This window comes from Amblyraja radiata, chromosome 18 (genome assembly GCF_010909765.2).
Source record: "Amblyraja radiata isolate CabotCenter1 chromosome 18, sAmbRad1.1.pri, whole genome shotgun sequence".
Classification (NCBI taxonomy): domain Eukaryota; kingdom Metazoa; phylum Chordata; class Chondrichthyes; order Rajiformes; family Rajidae; genus Amblyraja; species Amblyraja radiata.
Window position 1 is genome coordinate 22,417,758 of NC_045973.1, and position 18,186 is coordinate 22,435,943.

Consider the following 18,186-nt stretch of genomic DNA (forward strand, 5'->3'; position numbering starts at 1 on the left):
CCCATAAAAAAGGTGAGTAAGGTGGGCCAAAATTGTAGCACTATCATTTTGGCGGGGTTTTGGGATACCACATCCATGCAAGCACACACGCATACAAACAAACAAGATGAGAATGTTAATAAAATATATAGATGTTGATGCTTGATAATAGGCATTGACCCTGATGAGCTTGTTTTTTGTGCTGTATTTCTATGAGACTCAATAGCAAAGAAATGTAATCTAATCTTAACAGGACACAAAGTGCTGGAGTAACTCAGCAGGTTATTCATACTGAATAGTCTGAAGAACAATTCTGACCCGATCATCACCCATCCTTTTTCTCCAGAGATACTGCCTAACCCGCTGAGTTACTCTTGTGTCTACCTTTGAGCACTTTGTGTCTACCTTTGATATAGTCACGCATCTGCAGTTCATTCCTGCACGGCAATTATCTATTCTTAACTGGCACATTAAGTCATTGGGGCCACCCAAAGGGAAATTTTCCTTTTATTCTATCCATTGCTCCCCAACTTCACTACTGCTGGAAACTAACCTGTTTTCTCTCTTTTCCATTTCTGTGAAGTCTCAGACCCGACCTGTTTTCTGTTTTTATTTCAAAATATGCTGCATGACCACCTGAGCGTTTTAGCATTTCCTGTTTGTACTTCAGATTTCCAGCATCTGCAGTTTTTTGATTATCATTGGATCTTTTGTTAGTTGCTAAACTGTCTGATACCTCAACCCTTTACAGGCACAATATGTGGAGTGCACTGAGCTGAAGCAGCAGTGCAAAAAACACATTATGAATTCTGCATTGCACAAGATACACAGTTCCTGTGAATCATTCTTAAGAGAGTTGCAAAGTAAAAAAAACTATAGTGGCAGGAAAGCAGAGACAAAAACATAAATTGCTAGAAATACATAGCAGATCAACAATCTTAAGGATGGTCTTTTGCTACACGACCTGCTGAGTATATCCAGTATTTTCCATTCGTATGCTGGTAAAAAGCTCAGGTATAGTAGTCGGGTGTGAGATAACATACGTGGAGTTGCTTTGGGTGAGCAGAAGTTCACAGACTAAAAGACAGGAAGCTGACATGGGGAACTTCAGTAATTAATTCTGCTCCTGTGTATTGCAATGCAGAATTTGCCAGGAAGGGCAGAAATAATAATCTTGCAAACAACATTATTTCTACTTCCCACCACATTCTGACTGAGGCCACTCGCTCTCTCTCTCTGCTACACATTATTATCCTTTCTCCCTCGGTTATACATGGTGCTGGGGTGAGGGAAAATCTGTACCATGACATCATGACTGAAACATACAGTAGATGTCATCGAATCTGGAGATATGTGACACTTGTACTCTTTATAGCATGTTGGCAGCTGTGGCTTCTGAAGTTAGTCCATGTTTTATTTGATGGATGGCAGAGAATATATTTTGCTATGTCAGGATATAGATGACATTGGCAAGGGCGTATTATTGCCCGTCCCCAAGGCCCTTTCCAGTATTTGAATCTACTCATGGAATCATTTCAATCACAAAGGTATCAGGTTAATATTTCTGGGATATTGACCAATTAATGATGGAGGAAGAGCAACCAGCAGAGCTCCATGGATTGTGAAAGCCCCGACTTACAAAATTCTAACATTACACAAATTCCTTCATACATTTGAATGTATTTTTCAAGCTAGTAATAATAATAATAATTAAATGTTTCATTCTACTAGTTAATGACCATGGACAGTATATGTTCTATTAGTTTAACTGTGAGTGTGTTGGAGAGATTATTCAATTAAAGGGATTTATAGTAAGTGTATGTATCATCAATATGAGAGGTGATAAAATGTATGTTTCTGACATGGAGACATTTTCTCACAGATAGTTTCTCACAGTTAACCACTCAGCTAGATATCCATAACGGCTACAACGTCCCAGTCACAAGTACCTATCCATGCCCTAAGTTCATCTATCTACCTTACCCATCAGGTTTTTAACATTAAAATGAATTCAATCCAACAGGACCCTACAGGTCAGGAGGTGCATATTCTGCATTTCATTTCTTCAGCCTTTCTACCATCTACCAGGCACTAGTTTGGCATGTGATGGAACACTCTCCCCTTGCAGTTTTTCCACCTTCACAACAAAATGCATTAACTCACAATACCTCTCAAAATATACTCTATCAAGCCCAATTGTTTCAACATCCCAGGTGGCTTTGGTATCCTCTTCTCGGTATTTCAACCCTTAGCAATTTGGTATCTTCATAAAACATGAATATGTTGTGAATAATAGAGGCCCCAGAACTGGCTGTTGTGGCAACTCACTCGTAACAGCCTAACCAACTGGAAATGGTCGAATTATTCTTGCTCTGTCACGTTAACCGGTCAATGGCTCTTTGTTTTTTTTTATTACTCCTTTCTTGGATGAGAATATTACAATTCAATCTTCCTTTAACTATCCTCCAATTTTTTTTGGCTTCAGGAAAGGTCACAATATATTGGAAGATCACAACCATGCATGTGGAGGCTTTGGGGAAGATGCAGAAGAGATTTAGCAGAATGCTCCCTGGATTAGAGGGTTTAAGATAATAAGGAGGCTGGAAAAAATCTGATAGCTTTATAAAATAATGAGAGGCATAGATACAGTAGGCAATCAGTTTTTTTTCCTAGGTGGAAATATTAAATACTAGAGGGTTAGAGGAAGAAAGTTTAAAGGAGATATATGGGGCAAGTTTTGTTTTACACAGAAAATTATTTGATCTTATTATAAATGCTTCTTGCACTCTGTACATGTTAAAAATAAATTACCGATTCTTTAACAGATTGTTGCTTACAAGTACAGTTTACTAGTAAACAAAAAAAAATGAAAATAGGGAAATTCCAAAATAAAAGTAGAAATTATTAGACGGAATAAGGAAAGAATGAATACGATGGAAGCAGGCCAAGTAACAGGAAAAAAAATAGAAAGCAAATATATTAAAAAATAATTGCAATAAAACTTCTAAGTGAGAAAATTTTGTTCAGATAATCTAGGGATTATCCAAGAAAAAACTGCCTAAAAGTTAATTGTGCGATGCAGTCTATTTCCTCAGTATTATACAAATTGAAAACCATCTCCCCAATTACAATAACACGTCCAACAAATGCTGATATCCCCCAACCTTCCCCTGTAATTATCCAAGGCCCTAGGCAGGTCTGATGCCCTCAATTCATCTTGCCAGTACCCAATACTATCTGCACTGTGTCCCTCTTCCCACCCTCCACCATTCTCACCATGCTTCACACCCCGTCCCCTCAATCAACACCAGCTGCACCCTCTTCCCAAGCTTCCATTGCTTCCACCAGCTCCATGCTCCTTCCATTGTTCTTTTGGGTTCCTTCTACCCCCTCCCATAGTTCTGTCTTCCCTCTTCTATTGGGCCACTCTCCCTACGCATTCCATTGTTTCTGCCATGACCCTATATATACCCCCCCTTCCCCCCAATGCATCCTGCATCCCATATCCCTCCCACTCCTCACCCACCCAATGAACATTATAGGCCCTAATTCCCCAACCCCACTTCCTGAACCAGAATCCCGCCCCCACCATCGACCCCAACTTTCAACATCCTTTGTCTCAACTTCCTCTTTCACCCACAACACATCTGTTCACATTTTTAAGCAACCGAGATAATGGGTTGAATAGATTGAATTTTATTCTGACCGATGATCTTATAGCGAGCAAGATGGTCCACTCCGCTAAAAAGCCGTAGTAGGGTCATGGGTAATCTTCAGTGCCATTTCCGTACCCGGCTTCCATCATGGCGTCAAGCTAATTCAGGGAGAGAGATTAAAGGATAGACACAAAATGCAGCAGGTCGGGCGGCATTTCTGGACAAAAGGAATAGGTGACATTTCGGATCGAGACCCATCTTCAGACTGAGTCAGGGGAAAGAGGAGCAAGAGATATAGACGGTACTAAGGACAAATGAATGGAAGATATGCCTATATCCCCCGTTTCCCTTTCCCTTGACTGTCAGTCTGAGGAAGGGTCACGACCCGAAATGTCCACCTATGCCGCTCCATGATCGTTGCTTTTGTCCGTCTGTCCGCGCGTTTGCTCGCTTGCTCTTGGTGCCGGCGCTTCTCCCCTCAGACTCCACAAACAAACACACACACGCACAGCATGTCCGGCAGATCGGTGCGGGCCGAGACCAGGAGCAGGGCGAAGGATGACATCAAACGGGTCATGGCAGCTATCGAAAAAGTCAACCCGAAATATCACCTAGTCCTCTCCAGAGATGCTGCCTGATCCACTGATTTATTCCAGCCTTTTGTGTCTATCTTCGGTTTAAACCAGCATCTGCAGTTCCTCCTTGTATAAGGTATGTGCCGTTTAAAAAGAAAATTAAAAAAAACATTTAAAACATTTAAAAACACATAAACTGTTCCCCCGCAACACTGCGAGAGGCATAACTGAAGTTGGGTCGGGGTTGCTGAAAAGACGGACGTTACGCTCCGGTGCGTACTATACGTCAGTCCATTGTATTTCGCAGGAGTGGACCATCTTGCTCGCTATAAGATCTTTGATTCTGACCTTCAACTTCAGCCTCCTACACTATTGCAGCTGGGATCAATGCAAGCTCTGGTACCTGTACTTTACCTTCCACAGGGCTACCTCAACTCTGGTTGTAGCACTGACATTAGCAACATCAGACCTTAGCTACAACTTTTATTGCTGTCGGTCGTTGATGTGTTCATTGGGAAACAGGAAGCAGGTTTGCATTGTTGTGGCGCACTCATTGAACCACAGATCTTATATGGCCTATCTGTTGAGCTGTCTTGTTTTTTGTTTTCTGGCACCAGACTGTCGAGCAAATTATTGTTTCCTAAATCCAGAATTTCTCACTAATTAAACTTGGCATATTTTCCATCTTTCAAGGGAAATTTTACATATTGAATCAGAAAAATTCCACGCAAATTACACTTAAAAAAATAACTAATATTCTCACCCACGTTCCCTTTTTAACTATTTTCCCACATTACTTTATCCCACTTTGCCTTTCACCTGTTAGCATTGGAATTTTCAGATCTAATGAAAACTTTGTTTTTTTTAATTTTTATATTTTATTTTATTAGAAGTAAGTACAATCATATGGCACCAAAGTGCCTAATATATATTTTCATAATACATTTTATGTACAGCTTCTTTTTTTTTTTTTTTTGTTATAATAAAGAAAGATAAGAATGAGAAAAAGAAATTAGATAGTAAAGGATAGAACGACGTGAGATATATAGTGTGTGAAGAAAAAGAAAAAAGACGAATGAATGAAGAAAGTTGAAGAAAAGAAAATAGGAAAAAGAGAATAAGACATAAAGAAAAGAAGTAAGGAGATCATTGTTTATAATCTTGACCATCCCTCGTCCCGTATGAAAACGTTGTTGACAGACAGTGACAGCTCTGCTCTGTTTTGCCACAGTCAAGGAGCATTTTCAGCTCGATCAACATAATCAATTGAGTTCAGAAACACTTTCAATGCTTTACTTAAATGATGTAAATAATTTTCAAATTGTACATAAAGTGTGAAAGCGCTCATCAACATATTCAAACATAAACTTCCTCTCCTTAGCTCCCTGGCAATTGTGCATTGATCTCACACTTCCGTTCCTTTAATCTGTCTGCCTTCTCCCTATGTCACAAATCTTGCTGCTGCATTTTCAATCTCCTCTGGTACACACTCTCTCTCCCTTGCTTTCCACAGCTAGATGTGACCTTCTCACCACAGCAGAGCTGTCACATGAAGCCTTCTGCAGCTAGTCTGCCAGCTTTGAGCTGATTACATTGCCTTAAACTCAAGGGGATCAGATAGCACGTTAATTGTATCACTATTATCCTGAGCAGGCCGGGGAGAAAGGAATCTGAAAACCTACAGCAAGCAAACTGCACAGAAAGCCCATCCCTTTCTTGTTAAAATATTTCAAATAAGAACGTATGAACTGAAGTATCTGATGTGATTCAGCCTTGTAACTGCCATTGTTGAACATAATGTAAATATTCTTAAAGGAAGCAGTAAAACTGCATAAACAAATGTGGGCTACAGAGCTATAATCGATCAGTGGAAATAGGTATTCAGAACAGACACAAAGGAAGTAATCTATCTATCTATACATAACTAAAACTCTCATATTGTTTTCTTCCGGTTTACGGTGTTTTTACATTTGCACGAAAACAGTACGCGATAGCACTACGATTTTTCGCCACCTTACTCACCGTTTTCCTGTGCTGCAAATGCATCAAGTTTTGTTCCAATCGGTGGTATATTTTAAAAGTTCTTAAAGCTTTAAAATGTCTAGGGCCCTCGTGAGACCACACCTGGAATATTGTGTGCAGTTTTGGTCCCCTAATTTGAGGAAGGGCATTCTTGCTATTGAGGGAGTGCAGCATAGGTTTACAAAGTTAATTCCCGGGATGGTAGGACTGTCAAATGCTGAGAGAATGCAGTGGCCTGGGCTTGTATACTCTGCCGTTTAGGATGAGAGGGGATCTTATTGAAACATATAAGATTATTAAGGTTTTGGACACGCTAGAAGCAGGAAACATGTTCCCGATGTTGGGGGAGTCCAGAACCAGGTGCCACAGTTTAAGAATAAGGGGTAAGCCATTTAGAACGGAGACGAGGAAACACGTTTTCTCACAGAGAGTTGTCAGTCTGTGGAATTCTCTGCCTCAGAGGGCAGTGGAGGCCAGTTCTCTGGATACTTTCAAGAGACAGCTAGATAGGGCTCTTAAAGATAGCGGAGTCAGGGGATATGGGGAGAAGGCAGGAACGGGGTACTGATTGGGGGTGATCAGCCATGATCACATTGAATGGCGGTTCTGGCTCGAAGGGCCGAATGGCCTACTCCTGCGTCTATTGTCTCCTCTCCTGTCAGTCACGGCCGGGACGGCGACGTCCCCTCCTGCACCATCGCCGCACTGTTTGGCCGTCCCCCGCTGTCAGTCACCGGTCGCGCCCGCCTCCCTTCCCGCTTCCCGCGTCCCGCCTCCCACCTTCCCGCGCGGCCCGCCTGCCTGGCAACCTCGAGATCATGGGGAGGGAGCCTGGGGGGATTGAGGGAGAGGAGGGGGTTGGGAAGGAGAGGGTGGAAAGTGGGGGAGGTGAGGAGGGAGGAGGGGGAATAGAGGGAGAGGAGTGGGGGAGGTAGGGAGTGGGGAATAGAGGGTGAGGAGGGCAGTGAGGGAGGTGAGGAGGGGATAGTGGGGGGGATAGGAGGAGGTGAGGAGGTGAGGAGTGGGGGATGGAGGGATAGGAGGGGGGTAGGGAGGGGAGAGGAGTTATGGAGGGAGGGAGTGACTGAGTGTAAGGGAAAGGAGAGGGAGGGAGAGGTGAGGAAGGGATTAGAGGAGGAGAGGGGAAAGAAGAGGGAGGGTGAAGAGGAGGGGGATAGAGTGCTGGGGATGAGGGGAAATGAGCCGTGCCTACGCAGTTGGGGGCTGCGGGTGAGTGGTGGAATATTGCGTTGGGGAAACGGATTGCGTTGGGGGACCAGGCCTCCGGTGTGACAGTCTAGTTTTAACCTAACGCTCCAGTTTGGAATCCAGGTGGATTGGGCAAAATGCCAATGTAGCAATCAGATACGCAGTAAATCTCTACTTCTGTGGTCCAACCATACTTTATTACCCAGTTTGCACTGTATCGTATCACTCACGGGCTTTGTACTATCATTGGGGTGTTGCTGTGGCTGGAGAAGCAGGCAAATCTTTACCTAATCTGACTGCCTGGAAACTGATGAGATTCATGGTAAATCCACATTGTACACTTTTGGAGTTTACTCTTCATGATGTCTATGCCATATAACATTAGGTCTGTTGCAAAAATGGCACCCGACCCAATCCACTGGAATTCCCATCTGAGGATCAGCTAAAATTGCTTTGGTTCTCCTTGTTGTCTCTCTTAACTCACTAATTGCTGATTTTTTTTTTTTACCACATTTGCTCACTGCCTTCAGATTCACAAACAATTCATGGTGACATACTCACTTCCATTCTGATATCCAGATTAGAGGAGCGTTTGGAGTAACTGCCCAGTAGTAACTGGATATCGTTAGTTCCATACAAACTTTGTAAAGGGCATCTCCAGCTGACACATAATTCTGCTATTAGTCAAATCCCCGAAGTGTAAGTGATACAATGCTGCCACCACTTCAAGGCTGCTGTAAATATTAATCTAACAAGCTCAGCTTCTCATACAGTTATAGAGCGATACAGATGACAAACAAGTCCTTCAGCCCAGTGAGTCTCTGCTGATCATCAATCGCCCATTTACACCTAATCTTCCCCATTCCCATCAACTTCCCTCAGCTTCTACCACTCACCCCTGCACTGGGCACCGGTATAATTGATGCCCTTTTCAAGCAGGTGGGAATCTCGGACCTCAGAAGTGAGAGGTTGAAAACTCCAGCCAGTTGGTCCGCACAGGTTTTTAGAACACGACCGGGTATACCATCAGGTCCAGGCGCTTTTCGAGGGTTCACCCCTCTGAAGGATTTTCTGACGTCGGCCTCTGTGACTGTGACTGAAATACCATCACAGCGAATGGGGGCTCGAGAAGGCACATCAGTGTTCTCCCTATCAAAGCATGCGTAAAACGCGTGATGGCAATTATGAAGAAAACCAAATTGTTTACCTACAAATTTCTACCCTGTGCCATATCGGGTATGCACACCCCAGTTGCATGTGGATATAGATGTCAGAGTCAGCTGCCAAATGTGGTAAATCACAAGCAGGTCAATACCCTAGTCCTAATGATACATTACAGTACACAAAGCAGTAGCAGCGTCAGGGTCACATCAAAGACATTCTGTAAGATAATCAGTTACAGGCTGACAGTAGCAGGAGAGTGAATCTATCATTCCTTTGCTGACTCAATGTGCTGCCAAATTTGTCTTCAGTATCCACCAGTCACTTTGAGGCGAGAGGAGATTATTTAATTTGCTTGACAGAACCAAAATAACCTATGTTTCAGCTGCTATATTAAAGAACTGCTATGTATCTTTATCAGTGAATCCATTCCATATTTCACAGTGATGTTCACATATAGCAAAACTCCAGCAAGGCCTTCAATAACCACAGAATCAATGACACTGCAGGACACCATTCATTGCATCCTCATTCATTCAACCAGTATGGACAGGCTTAATAGCCGCAGTAAGTTTCTATCTCCATGCAAGAGTTATACAATTAGTCCTATTAGTCCCGTCATTCGTATTGTATTTACTAATTTCTTTTTTGAAAATTAACATTGAATCTGCTTCCACCACCCTTTCAGTTAGTGCATTCTATATCATGCCATGTGCAAACAACTTGCTGCAAGAGAACTATTCTTTAATATCTGCCTTTGGAGTACATCTCCAAAGCCAGGACTTTTAGCGTTGCCAAGATAAATTAAAATGCACGTTGTTAGATAGCAGGATGGAGGATGTTTCACTGCACTGCAGAGTAGGAGATGGACTCCCTGGAGAGAAAATAGGTTGAACAATTCTGAACCATTCCCACAGCCAGCTATAGTACAGCATAGATAAGGGAATAGAAATCTCAGCTGAACGATTTGCCGAATGAAGCAGTCCCAGAATTTATTAGGAAAATGAAAGGCCATTTAATTATAATGATACGAGATAATAAAATAAAAATAATCCACTGATGACATTTCTGGTTTAATGCAATGATAAAAGCATTGACCAAACAAAAAGAAAACCTGGTTTACAACCAATGCCAAATTATAAGAATACATTCTGCTGCACCGGCCATGACAACATCTAGGATTTTACTGAAAAGTGCACAATCGGATATTGGTAAAAAATAATGCATAGTCTGTTATCGAAAGAGAGGTGGGTAATATTTAAGAGAAAATGAACAGAGCTATTGGAGCTGAACGCTCAGTAAAATAACTCTCATCTTAAAAGCATTTCAGCAGCATCACACGTATGTAACTGTAGCCAGCTGTTCACCCATTTATAAAAACAATCACCTGTTCTGACAATCAACATTTTTCAGACTCGCGTTCACTCAGGATTTGAGATTAACTACAAATCTTTTTATTTGCCCTTGTCAATTTAGTTATGTACTACGCATATAATTGTTGGCTGGCAGCAATTACATATATTAAGAATGCAGACAAAATACTGGTAAATAAGCAGTTATATTCTCCAGATTCGTTTTTAATACACTACAGGAAGAAGAAAAAAGTCCTGAAACTATATCTTTTGTTCGTTACAATTTTTTAATGTGGCTCTTTTGAGGAAAAAGGATACCTCAATAACGTCAAAACTCTTTCTTCAACCACTTTTAAGCAATCAAGATTTAAACATCGTCTAATTGATGTTAACAGTCCATCCAGATTGTGATCCAATTTATATTTGATGGAAATTATGCTTTGTCTTGTCTATTGTCTATTGTCTTGATAAAGTTAAGGCAAGAAAAACAACTTTAAAAATAATAAAATTATGTTCATGAATGAAAAAATATGGATTCTCACTCCTGATCTTCTCATGGAGAATATGAACCAGACTGCCAGGAAAGCACCAGGAGAGAGCAGGAGGGATGAGGGATGTTTAAAAATAAATTCAATTGACTGGAAGATAATGAATTCTATTCTATTCTTGTGCACATTGACAGTGCAGCTAAAAGCAGCACAGGAGAGGCCTCCAGCCAGCTGCCTGAACAAGTGTTCGAAGCCTGGAAGCAGGAAACAAAATATCCACCTTTTTCCTTTTAATAAAAGATATTATCACATGTACTTTTAATGAAACTCTACAAGTAACAATGCAAGAAAATATGGCTTGGCTGCAGTGGAGGAAAATGCAACAATTTTTCACTTATCCCTGCACACTTTTGATATTCTTTTTGTACTGGATGTGAGGATAGTTTATCAGGTATGAGTGTGTGCTTGATATGCATGTTTTAATTTCACAATTTTATTGCAAAGTTTTTGGAAGAAATGTTTTCTTATCTGGGTCACTTCACATGCCTGGACATATTTCGGGCAGACCAAAGTGCATCTTTCTCTGAGTTGATCTTCCAGAACCCGGCGATATTTGCCTCAATATGTTTCTGGGAACAGCGTAGTCATTATCCCCCAAAGCTGCCATCTTGTACTGCTGCTATGTATGGATGGCAAGGAATGCTGTACTTTTTCCAGATCTTCTAGGCAAACACGTGGTCCACAAAGCGGTCCAATGACTGCATCATCCATTTTGAGGCCAACTGAAGAGCAGCATGCAGTAGTATTAAGATCTTGCTAAGCAATAAGGATCTGACTGGAGCAACTCCACTCATCATCAACCAGGTTTTACTGCTTGTATGAGAGTGCTGGTGATGAGGCATTCTTTCTATTGACTTTAACAGTCTGCTCAGGGAATCATGCCAGAGGACCCATTGTCTCCGTCTCCCACAGGGAGCTCAAAGGCATTCCATGCAGACCATTGCTGTGGTCAAAGACTTTCTTTCACAGATACCTTTCAATGAGGGACTGGTATCGGGGCATGGTCCAATTTAATGGAGCATTCCTTGACAATGAGGCCAGGCCTGTCGCTTGCAACACAGATGATAGGCAGCACATGTGAATCTTGACGTTAATATATCTTGGGTCGATGCACATTTTGATGCAGACATACAGAATGGCCATCAAGGCAAGGGTAATTCTGAGATCAGCTTTCCCCCTCTCTCTGGAGACCCATGCATTATGTCCCTCTGGACAAGATCCATTCGGATGGGCAGATGAAATGTCGGATGACGACTGCATTCTGCACCACATTTTACAACACTGAGGACATCTCTGTTTATCCGCTCCATTGAGATAGAACGTTGCTCCCACAATCCCAACTTCTGCTTCACCTTGGCTCTTTGTTCGATCCAGTTTTTGGTGTGTGCCCCAGCTTCTCTGAACCAGATTCCCAACACCTTCAGATAACCATGCCCGGTGGTGAGGGGAAGAGGTTCAGTCAGATTGGTTGCATAAATTCCAAAGATGTAAAGGTTTGTACGTTAATTGGCTTGGTATAAAAGTTTAAAAAATTGTCCCTAATGTGTGTAGGGTAGTCTTAATGTGCGGGGATCACTGGTCGGCACGGGCTTGGTCGGTCGAAGGGCCTGTTTCCGCGCTGTATCTCTAAACTAAACTAAAAACTAAACAAATCTAGGTGTGATTGCCCGAGGCCAGTTTACATGGTCGCAGATGCTAATCAATCTGTGGACCAATAGTGAGCCCAAGGAGAAGATGACAGCATTGTCCAGGGAGACTTTGATGTGAGTTCATTCCCACTGTCCAAGTGCCATCAGCCCTTTTATGCTTGTGCCCCTCCTGCTGGATTCAGGAAAAGGATCAATGCAACTCAAGACAGAGGGAGTGGAAAACCTTTCTCAACTCCATATTTGATTGGGAAGCTTTCTGTTCTCCACTTGTTCATGTGGAATGAATATCCAGTCTCTAATCTGCTCATTTATATGGTTGGTCCAATTATGCTCCTGGTTAATGGTGAACACCATGATGCTCACAATAAAAAAGCTACAGTGATGCTGTTGAATGTTATGAAATGGTGATTAGACTTTCTTTTGTGCAGCTCTGCCTTGTGTGAGACAGTTATTAGTTGCAATTTGTCCCCAATTGTGACTGTTTGCCAGATCTTGGGCAGGTGAGCACAGAGTGTTTCAATATCTATGGAGTTGTGAATGGAACAGAATATTCACTAATCATCAATAAACATCTCCTTTTCCAGCCTTGCGATGGAAGGAAGCTCGGTGAAGTAGCTGAAGAGGAACTTTTGCAGTGATATCCCAGGTGCTAGGTAAGCTCCTACAATGAGCAAGATGGTTCTGGTTATAATTTTTAACAGAGAAGGCTTTTCCCTCGGATTTCCATGGATTTCAATGTTATTCTGCTTTGTTGATGCCATGTTGGTTTCAATCAGCCTAGATATTGTGTCATTCACAATAGTTTTCAGAATTGACCTCTTTGCCCATGTTTAAACCAGGGCTGCAATGACAGGTAGACATGGGAAATCTTGACAGATCCCAAAATCAACATCTATAAGGCGTTATTGATGTATAATTGCTTGAATATACAATCAATAACCCTTTCCTTCACCCCCTCAGACACAAAAACTGACCACATTGGATTTATCCTTAAGTTCTAGACTTTCCACTGTTGAACAGTTGGCAGGAGCACACCTATACTGGAACAACGCCAATGGTGGTGCAGCTAATCCTGGAGCACAAGACTTCAATGCTACAGGTGGAACAGTGCCAGGGCTTTTTACCTTTGTTGTTTCTCAGTACTTTCAGCTGTTTCTTAACAACACATGGAATTAATCAAATTGTCTGAAGACTGGCTTCTGTGATGGTGGGGGTTTCTGAAAGGAGCCAAGATGGATCATTCACTCAGCACCTCTGGCTGAATGTGGTTGAAAATTAGATAGTCTCACATTTTATGATAAAAATGCTGCATTTCACTATGGTTGGGGATGACAAGTATGTTTTTACATTTCCATCAATTAACTTACAGCTACAGCACCCTGCTCCCGCTGTTTAGATCTGTGTCAGTTTCAACTGGTCATCAGCTCATGTCGGGCATGATTGGTGCTCACTCAGATTGTGTGAACCACCAATGGTCCCCTGCCTTAATGGTAATGAAGTTGCATACGTGGCCCATGACGTCTTATTGGCACATTTCTCAAAATTTTAGTCACGAATTCTGTGGAGTTAACTCAGCAGTCAATGCCTTTTTGTCATTGTCAATTACATATGGAGTATTTGCGTTTGTTAATACTACACTTTGGCGTCACATATTCATACAACTTAACATGGAGTTTTTTTCATTTAATAACAATTAACACTTAGGGTAGTCTACATTAAATCTTGGCTGAAGAGGACAGTGGCAGCAGATTTAATTCTGTAAAAGGACATTCGTGCACGATATAGGTTTTTACACAAATCAGATGGTTTCATAGAAAATAGGTGCAGGAGGAAGGCATTCGGCCCTTCGAGCCAGCACCGCCATTCATTGTGATCATGGTTTCATGCCCAATATTACTAATACTAAGTTTTAAAATCTAGATTTATTTAATTAACTGATTTTTAATGTCCCAGTTGCCTCTGCAGCACTTGAACTTGTGTTGTTAGATCATTATCCTAGCCCTTTAGATTATCAGGCAAGTAACATAACTACAAATCTATCATAAATGTAATAAAGTGCTAGGAATACCAAGCAGCATTTATGGAGAAGGAAATAATGTTGGGCTAACATTTCAGGTCAATGACGTGATGGAAGGTTGTAAATGTGAAAGGTTAAATGTATCCCGCTCTGAAGATTCTGCCCTTGATTTCCAAACTACTCAGTAGATTTTCTTACATTAAGCCATCAGCCCAGTTGTGAATGCTCTTTTCTCCGATAATGCAGTAGGACACAGTGAGTGATTCCTTCACTGACCAGCAAAACTTGTGCACTGGCCTACAATTACAGATAGTCTCCCCACTATCTAGATACCTGAATTAAATGGTTGCTATGGAACTTAGCAACCATTTAAAACTATCAACTCCAGATATTCATCATTTAAAGCAATCACAATCTGATCTACTGCAGATCCACATGCCACTGAATGAAGTGCTTAAGCCAATAACCTTAATAATGTAGTATATTTGATACTCTAAATTCATTTTCTCTTATTGCTTGCAGACTAGCAACAGAATTTTCATCTCAACTCCTATTTCACCCTAACCCTGCTCAAAATGTTCTCTGCAAACACAGCCTTATAGGAAAGCACAGTTTTATCATCATTTGTTTTTCAATGCTCCCACAAGCAATGTCTAAACTTTCACATTTATGACAATTTCAGTAAATGTAATGATCATACTGATTTTAACCTCAATTATTAATGCAATGAGGAGAATGTTTAAATACTGACACATTTTAAAACAAGTGACCAACATGTTCACAGTCAGACAAATACTGTCCACCTTTCATCTCTAAATAATCAATACTGCCAGAGGGAGAAATTCAGTACAATCTAATCAACCCAAGTCTAGAATTTGTGGTCCCGTTCTTCGAGCCTCAAGCATATCCAGTTAAAACTACCTCCCTTAAATGACAATGAGCATTTACAAATCAAATTCCCACAGCTCTCGCACTTCTAAATACACTGCACAAAGCAGACAACAAGCTCAAGCTGTTATAACACTCAGCGGGCTTTGCCAATGCAGTGACTGCCTGAGGTACTTGCGAGTTCAAGATCTGATCCCCAACTTATGTTGAATTAACAAACAGGGCAGACTTTCAGTGGATTTAGAACTGACTTCAATATAGGGTGAAAGAAACAGTCAGGACATTTCTTCTGATCGCTAACAGGTTCAGTTTGAATAAACTCCACCCGTGTAATAATCTGCTGATTTGCAGGCTCCAAAATGTCACAATACAGATTTGGCTTAACATATTCCGACTTATTCTGACACTTATTCTACACCAAACTATCTCAAAATTTGGAAGAATTGGCATACGAGGGCATTCCACAAAGTTTTGGCATTAAGGCTTTGCTGTCTTGAGAAGAGATAAAATAAAAAATAAAATGAGCCACTGTTCCAAACAAAGATATTTCCAAGCAAGGAAAACATTAAACCATTTAAGCCCTCAAAGCTATTCCCCTTTCAATTAGATTTTTGTTGACTAATAAATAATAATTTTAAATCTGAAATTCATATTTTTAATGGGAGAGAATTCTACACTGTCATTTAGAGTATGAAGGGTTTACTAACTTTTCTCTCAATTATTTTAAGTCTGTGACTTCCCTCTCATCTCTGTTCTCCATCAAATCTTTCCAAAACCTCAATCAAATTCCATCCCAAAGATATACAGGTTTATAGGTTAGAGTAACTTAGTGGGACAGACAGCATCGCTGGATCAAATGGGTAACTTTTTGGGTCGAGACCCTTCAACCCTAAAACGTTACCAATTCCTTCTATCCAGTGATGCTACTTAATTTTGTGTCTATCTTCGGTGTAAACCAGCATCTGCAGTTCCTTCGTCCAGGTTTATAGGTTAATTGGCCTTTTTAAATTGCGCCATGTGTGCAGGGAGTAGATGAGAAAATGGGAAAACATAGAACTAGTGTGAGCGGCGGTCAGCATAGATTCAGGGGGCCAAAAGGCCCGTTTCTATGATGTATTTCTAAACTAAATGAAATGACTTTCTGTGGACCAGAGTAATCCATTCGGTTTATATAAATGCCTCACTTTAACTGTTGAGAGTTCCTGTTAGCATTTTAGTACTGTTAATCCTTTCAAAGTCTGGTACCCAGAAATATACTAGGGAATTGTAGATGAGGTCTAACCAAGGCTCTGCATAAAAATAAACTTTGTTTCCACTACAATCAGCAGCTGCCAAGTGAGACCCATACACATGGGGCCACACAGGAGTCAGCTCCAGGAGACATTGTAATTGAAGAAGAGAGGAGCAGACTTAAGGATGGGGAATTGCAAGGCTTGGTTGCCCAGACTCATCCGGGAATCAGTCACTTCATTTCATCACCACTGCTTCTCACAAAGACAGAAGTGAAACCAGACCACAGAGCATCAAAACATCTAAATACTGCCATTTCACAACTCTGGACTTCCTAAAACAAATCTGCAAGTACTTTCACCATTATAATAAAGGCACGCAGCCAGACAGCAAAATAGCAAACGGGTAACCTGTCTTTCAATGTTTTAGTGGAGATAAATACATCGAGGATACCTAACCTGGTTTGCAAGCGATGCCCCGAGACCTACCGTCCATCTGAGAATGTAGAAGGGGCCTCGGCTTAAGGCAAACATCCCTGAGCTTCCCTGACCTGACGCTTCAGACATGAACACTCGCCAGCAAATGACAGAAACTTGTCCCCGAGGAAAAATCGATCCATCCACAGTTAACGTTAAAAAAACAAAAGCAGATTATCCTTAATCCCAGCATTTAGAAAATCAGTAAGGTTTTTGTTTCTGTTCTTCGCGTTATAATTTCAAAGTTCCTTAAAACTTTTCCACCGAGATGATACAGAATCTCATCGCACGCAGCGGTCGGTACCTTCAGGGCGCACTTCTCTCCCGTTTTCTTGTGCACACACTCCAACACTTTGCCGTTGACTCCTAGTCCCAGGACGTGCGTGGACACCCGGTAATCGTCGATGATGGCGTTCTTCTTGATCTCGGGCCGGGCTTGCGGGTGGCTCGTAACGCCGGCTCCCGACGGCTTACTCCACTTGTTGGGCGACGGCGGGGCCGGGTCGTTCCCGTTGTGCAGCATGGCCGGCCCAGGGCGTTCCGGACATCTGATGCGGCACCGAGTCGGGGGCGGGTGGGCATGAGGGAGGGGGCGGTGCGCCGGGCAGCCACGGGCTGGGACAGAGCCGGGCTCTGGGCTCCGGACTGGGCGGCAGATGCTGCCGATCTGAGCACAACCTCTGCGATCAGCTGATTTCCTGAACACGTCAGATCTGGGCGAGGAGGACACTTTCTGCAGGAGCAGCTCACAGAGGAGAAGCCGGAATCCTCACCACCGACCACGGATGGAAAATACACTCTTTCTTCCAATCTAGCTCTTTGCCACCAGCCGAGCTGACCACAGTCACCAACACACAGGAAAGAAGTTCCTGTCAAACTTCTTACTGTTGGGTGAGGTCACTTGCAAGAGGACAGCACAGTGGTTGTCGAGCTCAATGGGTGTGTTTTGATCCGGTAGAGCCATCCATTCAGTCACTGGTGTGTGACTAACTCCCGGGTGGTCACTCCCTGGTGTCTCACTGACTGACCCTTGCAGTGGTGTGGGTCTGTGTAAGAAGGAACTGCAGAGGTTGGTTTACATCGAAGATAGACACAAAATCTGGAATAACTCAGCATTACTGGAGAAAAGGAATAGGTGACGTTTCGGGAGGTGGGAGGGGGGGGCGAGACCCTTCATCAGACCCTTCTGATGAAGGCTCTCGACCCAGATACCTCACCCACCCATTTTCTCCAGAGATGCTACATGACAGATCATTCACTGTCGCGTGATCGTTCGCTACGATTGTGTGTCACTGTTGTCTGACTGACCCTTGCAGTGGTCGTTCACCGTTGTGACCGTCCGCTATAATGGTCATTCACTGATGTGTGACTGACCCCCCTGCGGTAGAGACGCTCTGTTGTTATGTATAACTGACCCCCTCCAG

The 18,186-nt window shown here is 42.3% G+C and overlaps 1 protein-coding gene across 2 annotated transcripts in view; it reads right to left on the minus strand.

Moving 5' to 3' along the window:
- Positions 1 to 17,608, minus strand: part of mapkapk3 (MAPK activated protein kinase 3) — a 42,365-nt gene extending 24,757 nt beyond the window's left edge. For both annotated transcript variants that reach the window (XM_033036812.1, XM_033036811.1), the window contains exon 1: positions 17,067 to 17,608. In XM_033036812.1, coding sequence (XP_032892703.1) covers positions 17,067 to 17,285 — 219 coding nt within the window. In that variant the 5' untranslated portion in view covers positions 17,286 to 17,608. The remainder of the gene's footprint in view (positions 1 to 17,066) is intronic.
- Positions 17,609 to 18,186: the final 578 nt, after the last annotated feature.